At 44.1% G+C, this 19,406-nt stretch overlaps 1 protein-coding gene across 1 annotated transcript in view; it reads left to right on the forward strand.

Annotated features, from left to right (window-relative positions):
• XKR4 (XK related 4) overlaps positions 1–19,406 on the forward strand; it is a 404,304-nt gene that overhangs the window by 244,676 nt on the left and 140,222 nt on the right. The window contains exon 2 of the mRNA XM_025394911.1: positions 646–845. Within this exon, the coding sequence (XP_025250696.1) occupies positions 646–845 (200 nt within the window). The remainder of the gene's footprint in view (positions 1–645; positions 846–19,406) is intronic.

Raw genomic sequence — 19,406 nt, forward strand, 5'->3', positions numbered from 1 at the left:
GCTTCCAGTCAACTATAGGCTATTAGTGGAGAGTCAAAAATTATATGCAGATTTTCAACTACATTCAACTACTACAAACTACATTTCAACTCCCAACCCTCACTGTTCAAGGATCAACTGTATTTACCCTGAGTGAAGGGTATAGTGGATGCATTACTTTATTTTTTCTCCTTTTGTATATGTTTGGAATTTTCAATAATAAAAAGTGGTTTTTAAAGGCATAAAAAGGTTTACATGCACATACATTTTGGTACTTCAGGCTTTCATTGTGTCCTAGGAGAAACCCCCTCATGAACACTGTTGGGCACATAGAGAAACTGACAAAAAAGAATGTATGTAGACCTTTAAAGTAGCAAACCCATTCTCCACTTGAGTTTCCACCATATTCCACCTCACGCTTCTTCATATTGCAATTGAGCAGAATGTCTTTATGAGGACTAATATTGCACTGACTTCTCAAAGTGAGCATTTACAAATATGGGTACTCTTCAGCAGTTAACGTTGGACTTTAACTCATAAGCCCCCGAGGTAATTGTTTCTTGTGCTTGCTTGCATATGGTGGCTTGCAGAAAAGAACAACCCTGGAGTTTGAATTATAAACTATCACCACTCATCTCTTTCTTATTCTCCATGTTTTCTTTCTAGATATTTCCACACAATATACTTAGGTATTCGAAGTCGACAGAGTGGGGAGAATGACAGATGGAGGTTTTACTGGAAAATGGTATATGAGTATGCGGATGTGAGTATGCTGCATTTGCTAGCCACCTTTCTGGAAAGTGCTCCACAGCTGGTCCTGCAGCTCTGCATTATCGTACAGACTCATAGCTTACAGGCCCTCCAAGGTAAGGGCTTGCAGTTTGGTTTTGGAATTTGGGGAAAGATTGACTGGCTATTTTTGTCACAATCCGAGCAACTGTCCTAATGCCCTTTGTTGACATAGACCTGTGATATGTCTGCTGTTTTACATGTGTTTTGTGAATGATGCATGATGTTTTCCTACCATTGCTTCTCATGACTGATTAATTGAAAGACAGGGCATTTTTGCTCTCCAGCTGTCCTCTTAGTAGGAAAAAAAATCTTTATGATTTTACACTTGGTCGATACGGGGATAAAGTCAGTCAACTGAGGTTTTCTGGTTTTTATAATGGAATAATTTCCAAAAGTTGCAAAGAAAGCAGTAGCTCTCTCTCTCTCTCTAATATACATATGTGTGTACGTATTTGTGTGTGTATATATAGTATTAGAGTAATTCCTACTATTTCCTTTTGATGTTAAGAGAGACAGAGAGAGAGAGAGAGACAATGAGAAAAAGAGATTAAAAGGAAGTGGTAGAGATTACCCTAATATTTAAGGAAAGAAGGTCATATGGGAAAAAAAGTTGTCAATGTTTATTAATATTTATATACTATGATGTTTTATAAAATGGATATTATTATCAGATTAATATCTTTGTGCTCTCCCATATTTGATGATCTCATCAGTAGGACTATTCCAGTTACAGCAGAGCTTCCAGGCATTTCCTTAGAGCCTGCTGCTCAAATCCTTTCTAGAATAAGTTAGCAAGATTAGACAGACTGGTGGGTAGGCAGATGAATACATGGGCACACGGATGATGGATAAGAGAGCATTTTCTAAGGAAAGCATTTCCTATTAATTTGTCAATCCTGTAACTAAATAGATGCTGTTAAACAGTTAAGTACTGTAAGGTGCTCGTTTTGTTTGGATCTCAGCAGGGCCTCTGTGCGCCCCTCTGGGCACATGCTGCTCCCTTGTGCAAGATGGGTCATGCTCCAACTTGAGTTTTGTTCTGGTTGGTCTGGGGAATCTCCTCACTGTCCTTATAACTTTTTATGGCATGGAGCATGTTAGTTTAAGCTGAGTGCTTTAGTTTGGGGGACAGAATCAGGGCGCATGTTACCTGTATAGGAAAAGAAAGAGAAAATGTGTACTGGTAGCTGGTGACCCATTTATTCATAGATTCCTGGCCCAACCCTGGTTTCACAATAGAATAGCTTTGGTCCAAGAAGTTTAAGAAGAATGTCAAAGAGATCCACGATGTATGTTTCTCAACTGCTGGAAAGCAAATTGGGAGAAGAGGAAAGTGGAGTATTTGCACAGAAAAAGAGAAAAGCACGGAGAAGGCAGAAGGCCATGTGAATTAGTTGTGGATGACTGTGTTTCGTGGTGTCTGGTGGTTGAAGACCATGAGCTAGGCATGCGGAGGCCTGGGCTCTGGTTGTCTCACTACCTCACTATAAAACCTCGCACAGCCACTTAATCTCTCTGGGCCCCAGGTTGCTCAAATGTAAAGGTCACAAGTTAAACTGGATGATTTCCAAACTCCCTGACAACTCTATTCAATCTTTGAATCGATGAATTCCCAATAGGCATATAATGCCTGGTATATGCTTTAGGAAATGATCTGTAAGCCAGAATACAAATGAAATTGAAAGGCAACATCAAACTAAATCTCTGTCAAAGAATTTAGTGCTCATCTCCAGAACAACTTGGCAACTCCTTAGTACAATTATACAGTTGGGAACTCTGTAGAGGGGGAAAATTCAGGAGCACATGTGCAAGGTTGCAAGTCACCTTCTGATGGCCTGAGGTCACTGAGTGTCTCTACTAGTTTTCTAAAATATTTGGAAAATTATGGAGAGGTTTTTCTTACAAAGATGATGGAGATAGAGAAGGGAAGGTGAGAGAGGGATCTAAGAAAATGAGGTCACATTTTCAGTTAAGAACAATACATAAAATTGTACAGAAAAAAAATGTGGAAAATGCAATCCTTAGTTTTAATCAGATTATTCATCCTAAACATAGCAGCCAAGGGTTGAGTTATGTTTTCTGAGTCTCTGGCTCTTTTCTGACATCTAGTGTCCCCAGCTAACCGACTAAGCTTGACACAAGTATGTCAGGTGTACTGTAGGCGCTGAATGCCAGACCTCATCCTTAGCCAAGGCAAGCCTTGCCGTCAAGTTTCAGAATGGCGTAGGGAAACTATGTTCTGTTTCATTCCCAAGGTGGTCAAAAGATAGGTTGATCCAAATATCACTAAGGATCAGTGCAACTCATTGAGTCAAAAGGAGGAATAAGCCCACTACTTTGATCTTATTGCTACTGATTTTTAACAAGGGAGGTGGGTAGACAGTTGTGTTACAAAACAAAGAGTGAAAATATCTGACAGTAAAAAACAATGACAAACCCTCCAGCTAGGAAGACCAGCCCATGAAACACCATGTGATTCCTTTTGCATTTTGAAGAGACACCTGTCTTCAGAGGGATGGCTTCTAAATACCCCTCTGCTGATAGATGATCCCACTTACAAACAAACCAGCTGATAAATTAAATTGATGTGAGTTCTAAGAACAGAGCAGTTTCCCTTTAGGAAAAGAAAAATAAATGTAATAACCTAGTTTGACATGTATTTTCCAACATCTTCAATGGTTAAAAAAAATTATTGGGATTTACATGTGAAAACGCAGCCCTCTGCTCTGAATGTAAATAATCAATAGGCATGAAATCTGTAAAGGATTTGCAGATAGCTCTGAATTAAAATCTCTAAACCATTCTTATTTAGCAGGGAGAGAATGATCAGTCTGCATGTGACTGTCTAAAATTACTGTTTTTTAGGATAGAAGGAAAATTGCTCTTTAAACCCAACTTCAACCATCCACCACTCTCTGCAGTGTTTTTAAAACAATAAGAAAAATCAGACAAGAAATATGACATTTTATAACTGATGCTAGAAATTGTATTCTCTTTGTGGAAGCTGGGTAGCCCTAGAACGCTGTCAGCTGCTGTGAAAATCTTTCTGCTTCTCCTTCCTTATGGAGTCACTTAGTCAGAGGAGCCTCCTCATGCTGGAGGCTGACAGGCTCAGGGAGAACTGTTGGCGCATAATTGTTCCTCCATTTGCACTGGCCCAGGAGGGACAGTTTGGAGTCTGTTCTGAGAGCAGGAATGAGGGTAAAGCTGAGTCTTGAACCTGAACATCCAGCTCTTCACACTCCACAGTCACCTTGGACATATTATAGGGCAGCAGCTGCTCTCCACGGGATCTGGGATGTCCCAGAGCCAGCTCCCTGCGGAGTGTAAGATACACACCAGGAGGCCTGACTGCATGCACGGCTGTACCTGCACAGGGTAGTGCTCTCTGTACTTCCAGAGAGTTTCCAGTTTACACGCCGTTATGGTTTTCCAGTCCCAATCCCATATCGTCACGAAGAGAGAAGGAGAGAGGAGAGAGGGGTGTTAAGACGGGGAGAGGACAGCAGGCAGGAAGGAAAATGGGATGGGGAGAAGGAGGGAGGGAGACCCCACTCGACAGTGGAGATGGACCGTGGCATTTCTGTTAGTGTCCACGTGGAGGGCGCTGCTCTCTACCTGTTTAGTGAGGGCGACAAAGATGCTAAGGAAGATGTGGTCTGAGGCCTGTCAGTTGTATCTTCAAGCAAAATCTCACACTCATTCATTTCACCTCATTTCTACTGTGCTCCCCCGGCCAGATCACATGCACCCCAACCCAGACCCCTGTGGCTGGCCCACAGCTTCATCCTCACCCCTGCCCTCTTCATTCCCTTCTCCTTGGAATGGTCCTAGAGCTGCTTAGACTCTAATCTAAACCACTTCAGTGTTCCCCTTGACACTCATTAAAATTAAACAAGATTCCTGAGCAAGTTCCAAGGCCTTTGTGTCACAGTCTTCTCCTCATTAGTCACTGCTCTGCAACCATGCTGCACTCCTCTCTCTTCTGAAAATGTTCCCATTTCTCTCCCACCTCCAGGCCTTTGCACCTGTTACTAACCTTTCCAGAATATTCTCGTCCCCTCTCTCTTAGCCTGTCTAGTTCTTACTCATCCTACAGAATTCAGCTTCACCTCTTCAGCGTATCCAGTCCTAACTGCTCATTCACATTTTTATTTCCGCATTAGTATTTCCTCAAGGTATCCTGAACTTCAGCCCCCGACCTCAGGTAATTTTCTTATTGTTGTTAAGCTTCAATTTGCCCATGAATACTGAGGGATAGTAATAGTGCTAATTCATAGGATCCTCGAGATTAAATGAGCGAGTACACACAAAGGATTCGGCAGACCCTCGGCCCAGCGCATAGGGCTTCTTCGGCTTGATCTTGCAGAAATCTACCAGGGAATCTTATGGAAACGCAAATTCTCACTGAATAGGTCTCAGGTGTGGCCTGAGTTTTAGAACAGGAAAGTTTTAGAATCAGGTGAAGAATTTGATGGCATGTGAAAATGGGAAAAATAGTTCAAATTTGAGCTCATGAACCCTGAATTAAGGGGTGTGTGTTAGAAAGGAAGTGCAAGAAACATTGTGAAGAGAGAATGGTCAGGTCTTTTGACGGACAGAGCATGGACCAAAAGAGAACGAAGCTTGAGTCCATTTGACTGAGAGAGAACCTGGTGACAATAAAACCAAGCAGGTCAGCAGGAGCAGCCACTTAGGGGGAGAGCATTTTAGACATTTTAAGCCTGAAATGGTGGAGGACAATCAAGTTAAAAAGTCTTCAGACTGCAAAAAACAAAGACAGCTTAAGATAAGTTACCCAGAATTTCAGACCTCCATGTCTGTCTAAATGATGCCAGCAAAGGTAAAAAGTTCATGGTCCGAGTTACCTCATCGGGACTTTTTGATGACCCCAAGAACCTGTAAAATGCGCAGTCAGTTTTAGTTTTGTGATTGTCGTATTATGAATAGTTTATTTTGGTTGCAAAGACCCATGATTGGCAGAGAAGATACCAATTCACGTACAGATAGCTGCACACAGCCTTCCTCAGCAATACAGTTTTGCTCAGAGCTCCCTGGGGTCAAAGGGTGTACTCCCCAGAGCAGCCTGGAACACCGTGTAGAATAATGGCACATGGTCGATGCTCACAATGAGGGTATATAAGCCACAGCCCAAGCTGCATACAGCACAGTCACCTGGCTGCACAGGGAACCATTGTGCGGAAATAACGCTTCCTTGTAGAGGAACCATCTAAGTAAAACAAACAAACAAAAATCTGGCCTTCACTAGATGAATTGGTTGAGTGCCAATCTGCCAGCCTAAATGTTTCTGCTTTTTCCAGAAGGCTTTCATTCTTTGTTTCCAATTGCTACCTTATCATTAATGGAAAATCTCATCCTACACCCTAAGTGTATTTAGCTGGGGTATGCTGAGTGAGTTACCAACAAATGCCATCCCACAGGCCATGTATGTGCCCAGGAAAGCTTTACTGAACAAAACAAAAAACACCTACTTCTCATTCCTTCATATTCCAGAAAAATATGAATAAAACTCCTTTTGCCAATAGTTTATCCTGAATATTTTGTGAAAGGAAGGGAGGAAACGGGGAGTTGGAAAGGGTTTCTAATTATTCCTCTCCTGTCTTGCATCCTCTAACTCCACAGGGAGTTAGAAGTAAAGTTGTCTTCAAATATCTGGCAAACACTGTTACCTGCTAACCAGGGTAACCAAGAAATACCTGAATTGTGAAAAACACCCCATTTGTCCTCTCCTGGTGAGCACTCTTGAGACCTCACACTGACTTGCAACTTGCCCCACCTCATCGTGAAGTGGGTGGAGACGGGTCCCAGCCAGCTTTAAGTGACCTGGGTTAGAGAAAATCCCAGTCACCCCCATGCCCAAGGCCTTCCTCCCTTGCCCCACACCACTGTCTTCTAATGTGCCTGCCCCTACCTCTGGATTCTGCAGATGGGGAAGAGTGCAGGCGAGAGTGCCAGTCTGTGAGGGGTCTAGGCTCCAAGTCCCTCTGGATCTGCCTCCTCTGCAGTTGCTATTATCGTAGTTAATTAACACATTTATTGAAAGCCTGTTTGTGCATGATGGTGTGTGAAGCTCTGTGCAACATTTATTTGTACTAAAGAAGTTCACTTTTTATTAGAAGTTTATAATGTGACACTATAAACAACATGACAGAACGTATTTAGAAACACCCATTTATCTGGGTGCATTCTGGACTGAGTGGTGCCATTTTGTAGAGGATCAATAATCTGGTTTAATTAATTAGGTTAATTAGTTTAAAGCGAGAGAGGAGCTTACAACACTTCCAGCTCACCTGCTCCGGGAAGGGGCCAGGCAGCCTCTGCCTGAGCAGCCGTGTCCATCGTCAGACTGTTTTGATGGATTGAATCACAGAGTTCCTATCGGACAGTTCTGACGTCCTTGATGGTGCTGGAAGGAGCAGGAAGGCAGCATCAAGGACATCTGCCCCCGCCCCCAACCTGACGCGCGAGTCTTTGCTCAAATCCAACTTTCCTAGCACATTCCACCCCAGGGCCCACCGCCTCAGCTGGAAGGATGCTCATCAGCGGGAGACTCCTACGGGAAGAGCCCTCCTCTCCAGCTCCACTCAGGCCATGCCCTACTCCTTCTGTAGAGGGTTCTCCCTGATGCCCCCAGGACATTGAATATTCATGCCAAGCAGGTTGTTTTTAGTCACCAGGCAGAGTTGTCTTCTCCAGTTGAGCTATGCACTCAGCCAGAGTCAAGTTGGGTGTCTGAAACCGTTTCTTTCAATGTCCTTCTTATTGTTGGTTTTGTTTGTTTGTTTGTTTGTTTGTTTATCGAGACAGAGTCTTGCTCTGTTGCTCAGGCTGAAGTGCAGTGGTGTGATCTTGGCTCACTGCAACCTCTGCCGCCTGTATTCAATCAATTCTCCTGCCTCAGCCTCCTGAGTAGCTGGAATTACAGGCTCCCGCCACCACGCCCAGCTAATTTTGTAGTTTTAGTAGAGATGCTGGCCAGGCTGGTCTCCTGACCTCAGGTGATGTGCCCACCTCAGCCTCCCAAAGTGCTGGGATTACAGGCTTGAACCACCATGCCCGGCCAATGTCCATTTTATTGTAAACTTAGGTTTGCATTACATAGTTTAATTCGTTGGATTAATTAGTTCAATTTAGTTTAGTTAGTGTTATTAATAGAAAAGCTGATGAAATATACTGTGAAAGAGAGTTGTTTCTATGAAATGTACGTTGACAGCTTTTGAAAAATTGAGTAGGACCAGAGCAAAGTGGTGTGTTTAATCCGGTTGCATCACAGCCTCAGGACCCCTGGGAGGACCTTCTGGCTGCCCTGTGATGTGGAGCATGAGGCTGCAGCCGGCTCCACTCCCCCGCAGCCTGCTGTGCGCGCTGCCTGCTGCTGGCCCTCCAGGCACCGTGCTCACTCGGGTGGCACGCACAGTCTTCAGTTGATCCAAACCACTGGGCTTTGTTGCTGTCTGGCAGGTCATTAGCTGCTGGATTTTGCTTTTTGTGATGATGTATGAAGTAGCATACTACCCCAGACCAGGAAAGTAGAACGTGTTAGCTATTTTAAAAGAAGGGAGCTGGAGGTGGTGGCTCACGCCCATAATCTGAGCAGTTTGGGAGGCCAAGGCGGGCGGATCACCTGAGGTTGGGAGTTCAAGACCACCCTGACCAACATGGAGAAACCCCCGTCTTTACTAAAAATACAAAAAAACTAACCGGGCGTGGTGGCGCGTGCCTGTAATTCCAGCTACTTGGGAGTCTGAGGCAGGAGAATCGCTTGAACCCGGGAGGTGGAGGTTGCAGTGGGCCGAGATCGCACCATTGCACTCCAGCCTGGGCAACAAGAGTGAAACTTCATCTCAAAAAAAAAAAAAAAAAAAAGAGAGAGAGATTTAGATTGAGGAATGGGCGGCACAGGTGCTGGGAGGGTGAGAGGATGAAAAGCCATACCCATGAAATCAAGAGATTTCGCAACTGAAGGAAGAAGCTCTTATCTGTAGGGCTAGCGGAGTGAAGGAAGAGGGCTCAGACTTCTAGGGAAAGCTACTGCCTGAGGAGTGCTGGGTGACAGAAGGGGTGCAACCTAGCAGCTGCGGGGACTGCTGCAGAGCCAGCCAGGCAGCGAGGGAGTGGGGCTCACCTGGAACATTCCTGGCACAGGCCGGCTGCTGCTGCCTCCCCTGGGCTGGGACGAGGCTGGGGCCGGGAATGCCAAAAGCAGCGGTGGGCTGGAGCCAGGCGCTGTGGAGGCCCAGTGATAATAGGATGCTGATCTGTAGAGGAAACCAGAAAGTCTCTTCTCCTCTCCTCCCACCTTCCAACCTCCCACCAGTGCCACCTATTGGCAGAACCTACTGGACTGCCAGTCAGTCAGGGAGTCCGGAAAGGGGTCTGCAGAATCCCCCTTTCGGGTGGAGGGAGCTGGCACACACTCCCCATTCTGTTTTGTGACTTGTGTCTGCTCCCAGCTGAGAAACTTGATAACCAAGCTTGTTAAAGCTATTTCTGAGTAACAGCTGGAGGTGAAGGCCTGAAAGGCCATGGCATAAGACAAAGGCAGACGCTCTCGATCATGGAGGTTGTGTCATGAAAACGCCCAGGCAGCCAAGTCTGGCAATGGACATGTCCTTCCTTAAATGTGTGACCACAGACCTCATATGGCCACTCAACATTGTCCAGCAAGCCTACCTTATGTCCCCCTTGAAATTCCGTTTCCTGCTCCAAAATGAACTGCTTCCTACTTTCTCTGGTGGCCTCACATTGCAATGGTCTGCCTCCAGTATTTGTAACCTGATTTCAGTAAGAAAATAGAAGCAATAAAACAAGAGCTATTTTATTTTCTCACCCATATGTCCTGCCTTGCCTCTGAGAACATGCTGCCTCCCAGCTAAAGTCCATCTCTTCTACCCTGGAGTCCACTGCCACCTGCTCAAGCATCCTGTTCGTGGAATTAGCCTCTCTCTCCCTATTCTGCATTATCAGTTTTTCCTCGCTTCTGCATCACTGCCATCATCACACAAACAAACATGCTGTAATCAAGAAAAAATGGACCCATGCCACCACCCACGACCACATTACTTTCTTGCTCTTCACAAACTGTGAAAAATTCATCTTATCCTCTGTCTCCACTTTCTCACTTCCTATCCTCTGTTTTTATTTCGTTTTTTTTTTTTTTTTTTTTTTTTTTTTTTTTTTTTTTTTTTTTTTTTAAGACAGAGTCTTGCTCTGTCGCCCAAGCTGGGGTGCAGTGGCTGGATCTCAGCTCACTGCAAGCTCCGCTTCCCGGGTTTATGCCATTCTCCTGCCTCAGCCTCCCGAGTAGCTGGGATTACAGGCGCCCGCCACCTCGCCCAGCTAGTTTTTTGTATTTTTTAGTAGAGACAGGGTTTCACCGTGTTAGCCAGGATGGTCTCGATCTCCTGACCTCGTGATCCGCCCGTCTCGGCCTCCCAAAGTGCTGGGATTACAGGCTTGAGCCACCGCGCCCAGCCTTATTTCGTAATTTTTAAACATTGTTTGTTAAGTATAACATATATACAGAAAAGTACACAGTTGTGAGAAACTACTCCCAAGGTCAAAGGAAGAACATTTTCAGGATCCCAGGAGCCCTGCTCTTACCTGCGCCTTGCCTGTGTGCCCGCCATTCTACATGTGATCACTATTTGAAAAAATTCGTTTTGCAGGTTTTTGACCTCTATATAAACATACATTTGTGTGTGTGTGTGTGTGTGTGTGTGTGTGTTTCTGGATTCTTTCATTCAGTGTTGTGCTTGTGAGATATAATTCCATGTAACTGTAACCCATTCATTTTCATTGCTCTACAATAATTTATTGTAAGAATAAATCTCTGTCCATTTTGTGGTTGTTGATAGACACTGGTTTGTTTTCAGCTTAAGAGTATTATGGGTAATGTTACTGTTGAGTGTTTTTAATATGTCTTTAATACACGTGCACACCTATTACTTCTGGATTCATACCTAAGAGTGAAATTGCTGAGTCATGGGGTACAGACAGGCACACTGAATGTGAGTAGATGACGCCATAGATTTTTCCAAAGTGCTCCTACCAATTTATATTCCTACCAGCAGTATATGTCTGGAGATTGCTCCAAATGCACTCCAAAACGTGGCATTGTGAGTCCTCTGAATTTGACCCATGGGTTAGCATCTCAACGTGACTTTAATTTGCGTCTCCTGATAATAATCAAACTGAAAAGTATCTTTCATTCTTCTTTTTCCTCACCCCCTGATCCAGTCCATCAGCAAGTCCTGTCTGCTCCACCTCCAAAACACATCCCAAATCCGACCACTCTTTGCCGCCCCCGCTGATAACACCCTTTCCAAACACCAACTCAGTTACCCTTCTCCAGTGAACTGGTGTCCCCCTTCACCCTTCCCCACAGCGTACACACCATACAGCAGCCATAGCGTTGTGTTTTGTTTTTTTTATTTTTTTTTTTTGTTTTCTTTTTGTTTTTTGAGACAGTCTCACTCTGTCACCCAGGCTGGAGTGCAGTGGCACAATCTCGGCTCATTGCAACCTCTGTCTCCAGGGTTCAGGCAATTCCCATGCCTCAGCCTCCCAAGTAGCTGAGACTACAGGCACACACCACCACACCTGGCTAATTTTTGTAGTTTTAGTAGACATGGGGTTTCACCATGTTCGCCAGGCTGGTCTTGAACTCCCGACCTCAGGTGATCCACCGGCCTCCCAAAGTGGTGGGATTACAGGTGTGAGCCATGGTGTCTAGCCCACAGCGAGCTTTCTATCACTTCACTGCTCTCTTTAAAACTCCCTGGGGACTTCTTGCTGCAATTAAATGAAGTACAAACTGCTGACAGGCATATGACAAGGCCCCTGTGTGCAGCCTCCAAGTCTCCCTGCTCTCCCGCTGGCTCCTGCGAGCCCAGCAGCTCTGTCTGGCCATCCTCTGTCTCTGAGGCAGGCCCTGGCTGCTGCCCCATCAAGGACCCTGCATTTGCTGGCTCATTGCCCTTTCACTCCCCCAGGGCTTCACATACCTCATCCCTCTCCAATCAGGATGGGACTCCAACATCACTCCTAAAACACACAGCTCTTCCCCTTCCAACAGACACCCCATCTACTTACTCTGAGTGATTTTCTCTTTGGCCATTTGAAATTCTATTCGTCCATATGTTTTATTATTCTTCTCATCACCTTTACTACAGGGTGAGCGCCATGAAGCAAGGAGTACAGGAAAAGGCCTATAACATGGAAGGCGCTCAAAAGGCCTCTGACTGAAGAATGCTGGCAGATTTGTACCATCTTCAGAAGCTACTTCAGTTTGTATTGGCTTTTCAGTTGGACTAGCCAATACAGACTGCTCACAAGTTCCTGTGGGATGTCATAGTGTTATTTTATATAGACGAAAAGACACAATATAAGTTCCCCTCCTCCAAATACCATATTTGTAAAACTTCTACATATTTGGAACTTTTAAAATATTAACTTTTATTCCCTATTACACATACTATTAAAGATAAAATAGAAAACCCAAATATGCACAAAGGAGAAAGTATAAATCACCTTCCTGCTACTCAGAAATGAAAATCTTGGCTGGTTATGGTGGCTCACACCTATAATCCCAGCACTTTCGGAGGCCAAGGCAGGAGGATTGCTTGAGGTCAGGAGTTTGAGACCAGCCTGAGCCACACAGCGAGACCCCATCTCTACAAAAGAGAAAAGAAATTAGCCAGTTGTGGTGGTGCATTCATGTAGTCCTAGCTACTTATGAGGCTGAGGTGGGAGGATCTCTTGAGGCTGCAGTGAGCCGGCATGCCACTGCACTCCAGCCTAGGGCACAAGCATGATGCTGAGAAAGAAAAGGAAAGGAAGGGAAAGGAGAGGAGAGGAGAGGAGTGGAGAGGAGAGGAGAGGAGAGGAGAGGAGAGGAGAGGAGAGGGGAGGAGAGGAGAGGAGAGGAGAGGAGAGGAGAGGAGAGGAGAGGAGAGGAGAAGAGGAAGAGAAGGGAAAGGGAGGGGAGGGGAGGAAAGAGAGAGAAAGAAAAAAAAAAGAAAAGGAAAGAAAGAAAGAAAAGGGAAGGAGAGAAGGAGGGAGAGAAGGGAAGGGAAGGGAGGAAGGAAGGAAGGAAGGAAGGAAGGAAGGAAGGAAGGAAGGAAGGAAGGAAGGAAGGAAGGAAGGAAGGAAGGAAGGAAGGAAGGAAGGAAAAGAGAATAAAAATCTTGCGCCTAAGAAATAACTAAAAGTTATATTTTGTTGCTTATCTGTGTAAACTTATTTAATGTTTTAATATATTACATTAAAATAGAATCAATATTGGATACCAGTTTGTATCCTTTTTTAATAACATATCACAAACATATATGCATAATAATATATATAGTTCTTCATTTTTAATGACCACATAGTATACCAATATATGGGTTATCCTTTTCTTTTTGAGTAATTTTCTATTTCTGAAATCATAAGTTATATATATTTGCTGTAATAAATAATGCTATGATAAACATATTAAGAACTAAATCTTAACTGGCTCCACTGGCACACGTCTGCAGCCCCAGCTACTCAGGAGGCTGAGGCAGGAGGATTACTTAAGCCAAAGAGTTCAAGGCTACAGTGAGCTATGATTGTACCACTGCACTCCAGTCTGGGTGAAAGAGCGAGACCACCATCTATAGGGAAAAAACAAAACAAAACAAAACAAACAAACAAACAAAAAACACTAAATCTTTGCAGCAAGCCTTAATTATTTCTTAAAAATAAATACCTGAAAGTGAAACTGCTGGATTCAAAGGCAAGCAGGCTTTCAAAGTTTTTTATTATATAATGTCAAACTGGTCATTCTGATGACTATGAAGAGCGCTGTAACATCTCAGGTTTCTGATACAAATGCTCAGGAAGTCAGTGAGGTCAATAAAGGTGACAAAGGTTGAGCGTGGGGCAAATCCCCTGAGATTTAGGAAGAGCTCTTAATAGTGGCTCCTCTGAATGTAAAGGGCATCATTCTCAGAAGTGTTCTAATTTCTTCCCTTGTTACTTTATTGTATCCGCCTTCATAATAAGCTTTATTAAATCGATTAAGTAGCAGTAGTTCATTAGCGATTAAACAAAATTGTAAGAGCAGCTTCATCAGAGACTTGATTTGAACCAAAATTATAAGGAGAGTAGACATAAGCTCCTCAAAACACTTCACAAAAGTCTGACCAATGAGAAGTTGTGAAGAAGCAAACTTAGAAAAATTAGGAGCAGCAGCCCCTACATTGGAGAGTTATGATTTTTTTCTTTGTCTTTCTAAACATATTACATTTATCCAATAGCACTTAGTGCTAAGCCCTCAGGGGATAAAAGAAAGATGACAGCTCCTCCCTGCCAGGTGCTGGAAAATTCCGTTGAGATGCACAAACAAGCTTGGCAGCGCGATGAGGCCAGCACTCCAGGGCACTCGCACATTCCTTCCCAACACAGTGGAACCACACACTCGGCACAGAGCGGGCGATCCTTGGTGTTTGTTGAATAGAAGCAAGAACGGATGCCTGATATGTGACAAGGCCCTATGCTAGGCAAGACAGATACAAAGACACAGCCCCTGCTCTCCAAAATTTCAGTCTAATGGAAAAGAAAGACCAAAACATTATTAGAAGTCAGTGTGCTGTGTCCTAGTGGTGGTCACTTTGAGGTCCTTTGGTGACACAGAGCAATCTCATATGCAGAATGGTACAGGGGAAGCAGCAATGCCATGCTATTGATGTTTGAAGGAGGAGGACGTCAGGGAGTGTGGAATCAGGAAAGTTTTTGTGAAAATAGTGGCCTTTGAGCTGGGCCACAAATGATGCCCAATACTTTGTCAGGAGAAATGATATTCTGTAAGGAAAAGATAGCAATGTGAACAAAACCAGACTGGGGAGGCCATTGGACTGGTCTGTGCCTGTGTCTGTGCAGTAATGCTGGTGATCAGTCTCCACAAAGCAATGGAATTGCTGATGTTATTGACAGCACATAATTAGATTTATTCCCAACACTTGAAAGAGGTGTTTGGTGTCAGAGTAAATCCTTGCATATATACTTTTTAAAGTACCACAACCTATTTTCCTGTATTTCTGACTTTTGAGTCTGTCTTTGCATTGTTCAGTCCTTGGGATACTTGGCAATATCAGTAAGTAGATCAATAAAATAGTAAACCACTAGTCTGCTTAATCAATACATTCATGGAGTTCAATTTTAAAGACTCATCACCAACAACTTCATAAGGAGAGAATCACAAAACTCACATGGCGTGTTGGCCATATGGCTCCACTTTATTTAAAAGTATTGGCAGAATAAATGATGGGTGTCATGGGGGTAATGATATTATTGATCTCTTTATTTCACATTCAGTAGTCTCTGAGTCATGGTACCACCCCAAGTTATACTTAGAAGAACAGAAAGAAGCTTCTTCTACTTATCATTGATTCAAGTGCTTGAAATCAGCTCTATGGTATATCAACCCCCAGCACAGCTGTGAATAGCTTTGAATTTGAATCATTTTGAACATAATATGAAATAAGGGGCCTATTTTTAGGTTCTACTTAATTATCTCCAATAATCAAGCATAAATCTTGGTATTTTTCCACTCAGTATTTCTCCTCTCTCCTGCCTCTCCTTCCCTCTGAGGTATGGTGAGCACACAGGCATGTTCAGGCACAGGGAGAGGAGCTGGGTCATGGATGTGGTGGACAGTGTAATTAGTCACATGTGCTATGGCTATGGGAAGAGGAGAGCTGGAGGAAAGATCTAGAGCAGTCAGTTCAATCCTGTTTGGAACAAAGAAGCATCAATAAGGACCTGTCTGCAAGGAATGGTGCCCCAAACACTGGCTGCTTGTTGGCCTTTCCTGTGGTGTCTTCCTTTGCCAGCCTCTAACCTCCCCAAATTTCAGTAATGTGTTAGCACTTCACACCTTAGAGGAAACAGAAGCCCACATTTATCTCCCATTCACCTGACCTTTAGCCAGTGTGGGAACTTAGAGCTGATGTTTGCTTTGACCGAATATCAACACACTATAATTATTATTTCTAAACACTAAAAATAACCATGGGAATGGTAAGCAGAATGCTTGTCGAGCAAGGACAAAAGGGAAGATGGGTAAGGTCAACTTAATAAAAAATTCAAAAGTGGCTTATTGTGGTACTTTCCCAAATAGCTTTTTTTTTTTTTTTTTTTTCTAGAAAGCCACAGGCAGTTACAGGATCAGGATTTTGTGACCCAATTTGGATTGGATTGGGTAGGTGGGTGGGTAAGGGAAGCTCCCACAATCTCTTAAATAGTTTTCACATCATGAAGTGTATATTCTAGGGTATAAATGTATTTTGCATTTATTCAGCAGATTGCTATTAGACTGATTTTAAAAGTATTCCTCAGACAGGTAAGCTAATATTTTCTTGATGACTCAGCAGAACTAAAGAACCAGGATCACTTCCTACTGAATGATTTTAAAACAGCTTTTCCCCCCTAGGGTACTGCTCATACACAAGAGGATATATGTGTGGAATAGAGAGAGCCCTGCAAACTGTCAGAACAGATGCAAGGGGGTTGGGAGAGAGAAGCTGATTCAATTGGTATGTAAACGTTTGTTAGGATAAAATCACATGGAGATTCACTCTTCAAAGCTCACAATGAGCCCTGATTGCAGAAGGACAGGGCCTGCTGAGCTCTGCCTGGCTAAGGTTTTGTCAGCACTTTCATTGTGATCTTAAATTTCCACAGCTCATAACTCAGCTGTAGAAAAAGTCTCAGAGACTACAAGACTAACAAGACTCGAAAACTCCAAAAACTTTTGGTTTTTTTTTTTTTTTTTTAGATGAAGTCTCACTCTGTTGCCTAGTCGGGAGTACAGTGGCATGATCTTGGCTCACTGCAACTGCCACCTCCTGGGTTCAAGGGATTCTCCTGCCTCAGCCTCCCGAGTAGCAGGGATTACAGGCACGCACCACCACACCCAGCTAATGTTTGCATTTTTAGTAGAGATGGGGTTTCACCATGTTGGCCAGGCTGGTCTGAAACTCCTGACCTCAAGTGATATGCCCACCTTGGCCTCCCAAAGTGCTAGGATTACAGGCGTGAGCCACCGCACCTGGCCAACATCCAAAAACTTTTTTTTTTTTTTTGAGACGGAGTCTGCTCTGTCGCCCAGGCTGGAGTGCGGTGGCGTGATCTCAGCTCACTGCAAGCTCCCCCTCCCGGGTTCACGCCATTCTCCTGCCTCAGCCTCCCGAGTAGCTGGGACTACAGGCGCCCGCCACCATGCCTGGCTAATTTTTTTGTATTTTTAGTAGAGATGGGGTTTCACAGTGTTAGCCAGGATGGTCTCAATCTCCTGACCTCGTGATCCGCCTGCCTCGGCCTCCCAAAGTGCTGGGATTACAGGCGTGAGCCACCGCGCCCGGCCCCAAAAACTTTTTAAACATCCATAGTATTACTGGTTCAAAGGCTTGGGCAATTCGATGGGGCATGAACTTCCTTACGCTAGGGTTGAAAAGTGGGAGTTACCAGCACAGAGCCTTCAATGAAGGGGCACCTCTAGATATTTGTCATCTAAAACATTGAGTTACAATTCGTATTTTTTTTAAAAAAATCTAAAATATATCCTCCATGATGTAAATAGAAAACAGATATTTTTAACAAAGATCCTTGGAATAAATGTTTGAATAAGTAATTGCAAAACACTTTGTCACATCTTTTTAAAGAAATCAACATAGAAAAGCTGTTACAAAAACTATGTGAAGTAAGTTTTAATTTTTTTTTTCAATGTTTTGTGAACACAGGAGATCTTTCTTTCAAATTCACTTTGCCCAGGAAGTTTGATAGCAAAGGGAGTGAGTATTGAACCTTTAAGAATGAGTGCAGTGATTTCAAGTGTACCAGTGCTTGGAGGGGAGATTGGATAAGAGCAGGTCAGGGAGTCAGGGAAGTGTGAGGTCTCTTACTCAGGCCCTGTGCTGTAGCATAGCCAAACCAGGGACAGGAGGGGATGATGTGAACTTGATCCTGAAACCCAAGGGTCCTGAAAAATCCCTCCGTGTTCTCATCCAGCTACACGCCTCCCAAACACAGGCTGCAGTGTCTTCATCAAGACCTGAAGGAAATCTTCATTATTTACTGTATATTACAAAATATAATAATGTATCACATTATTACAATAAACATGGAGTGGGCACCTATCCATGGCAGGTGCTGACTTGGATACTAGAAAGTGAGCATGACTAAGACCATTCACCCCTGAAGGGCTTACAGCCTCATAAGGGGGAGCAGCATATGAATAAGTGCTAAAGTGGTCCCGGGTAGGCCCAGAGGTCAGTGGACACCCAAAGACAGAAGTGACCGGTTCCACCTGGAGAGGGTGAGAAAGGCTTTGCACACACTGTATCTCAAGCTGAGTTGATAGTTGAAGCAGGGAAAAATAGAAGAGATAACCTAGGGAGAGCTTGTTGGAGGAGAAGGCCAAGGGCAGAACTGGTAAAGGGAACCACCATTTAAGGGGCTATATTGGAGAAAGAGCCAGAGAAGGAAATAAGAGAGAGGTGGGCGTATTGGAATCATGTCTATTCCTTAACAATCCTGCAATAGGAAGAGCATGGGGATGGGGAGTTTCCAAAGAAATGCCCTTGAGGGACCAGTGAAGATGAGAGCTGAAAAGAGCCTGATGGGTCTGACAATTCAGAGACCACAGGGGCACACAGCAGAACACATCGGTGCAAAGTCTAGCAAAGAAATGAAGAATGCAAATTAGAGGAGAAGGCATCACGGTAGCAAGGGTGGAATTTCTAGACTATAAAGAAGAAAATAAAACTAGTGAAGTGGCCCAGAGCACACATTTTAGGACAGAGACATAAACCAAATGCAGACTGATGAAGCTGTGAAAAGTTGGGCATGGGAGATGCAGCAGGAGCACTTTCCTGCCTTGTCCAGCAGTTTGCAGTAACAAGGGTGACGCCCCCAGCAACCAGCAACCGGTGAAGTTGCAACCAGGTCCTGGGGTCCGAGCTCCATCCCACCGGGAAAGGACCTCAGTGTGGAGGAATTCCATCGCCAATGATCTCTGATGTCTTCACAAAGCGTGTGGCCTTGAGTGTGTGACTTCATGACACTGAGCCTCGGCTTTTCTGATTGGAAAATAATTTTAATCATCTAAATTGCAGTGTTGTGTTAGAACAGAATAAAATAAACAATGTAAAGCGCCTAAGCCATCTGACAATGGAGCGTGCACTACCTGCCCATGTCCTCCTCTGGTCTCCTTCTTGCCTGCCTCCGATGGAGAAGGGGAAGAGCGCCCTCCGCCTGTCTAAATTTATCAGAAAAGAGTTCCTCATTCGCATTCTGTTTCTCTCCTAAATGGATGTAGACCTATTTAAACTCGTTTCACCTAACCTTGAGGCGAAACATTACCTCGTCCTCCCCAAGGTCTTGGTCTGGGCTGAGCTCCTCGCCCTCTAAAGCCCAGAGCTGACTGCACCTACTGGCGCCTGTCCTCTCACCCAGGCTGCCCCCAGGGCCTGAAACCTCACGAATCTTCCAGCAAACAGCACTTAGACTTTGCTCTGTCCACTCACCTATATTTTTAGCACAAAATACTTTTAGCCTTGACATTTTTGAAGATAAAAATATTTATGAGG

Source organism: Theropithecus gelada, chromosome 8, assembly GCF_003255815.1.
Source record: "Theropithecus gelada isolate Dixy chromosome 8, Tgel_1.0, whole genome shotgun sequence".
Taxonomy (NCBI): Eukaryota; Metazoa; Chordata; class Mammalia; order Primates; family Cercopithecidae; genus Theropithecus; species Theropithecus gelada.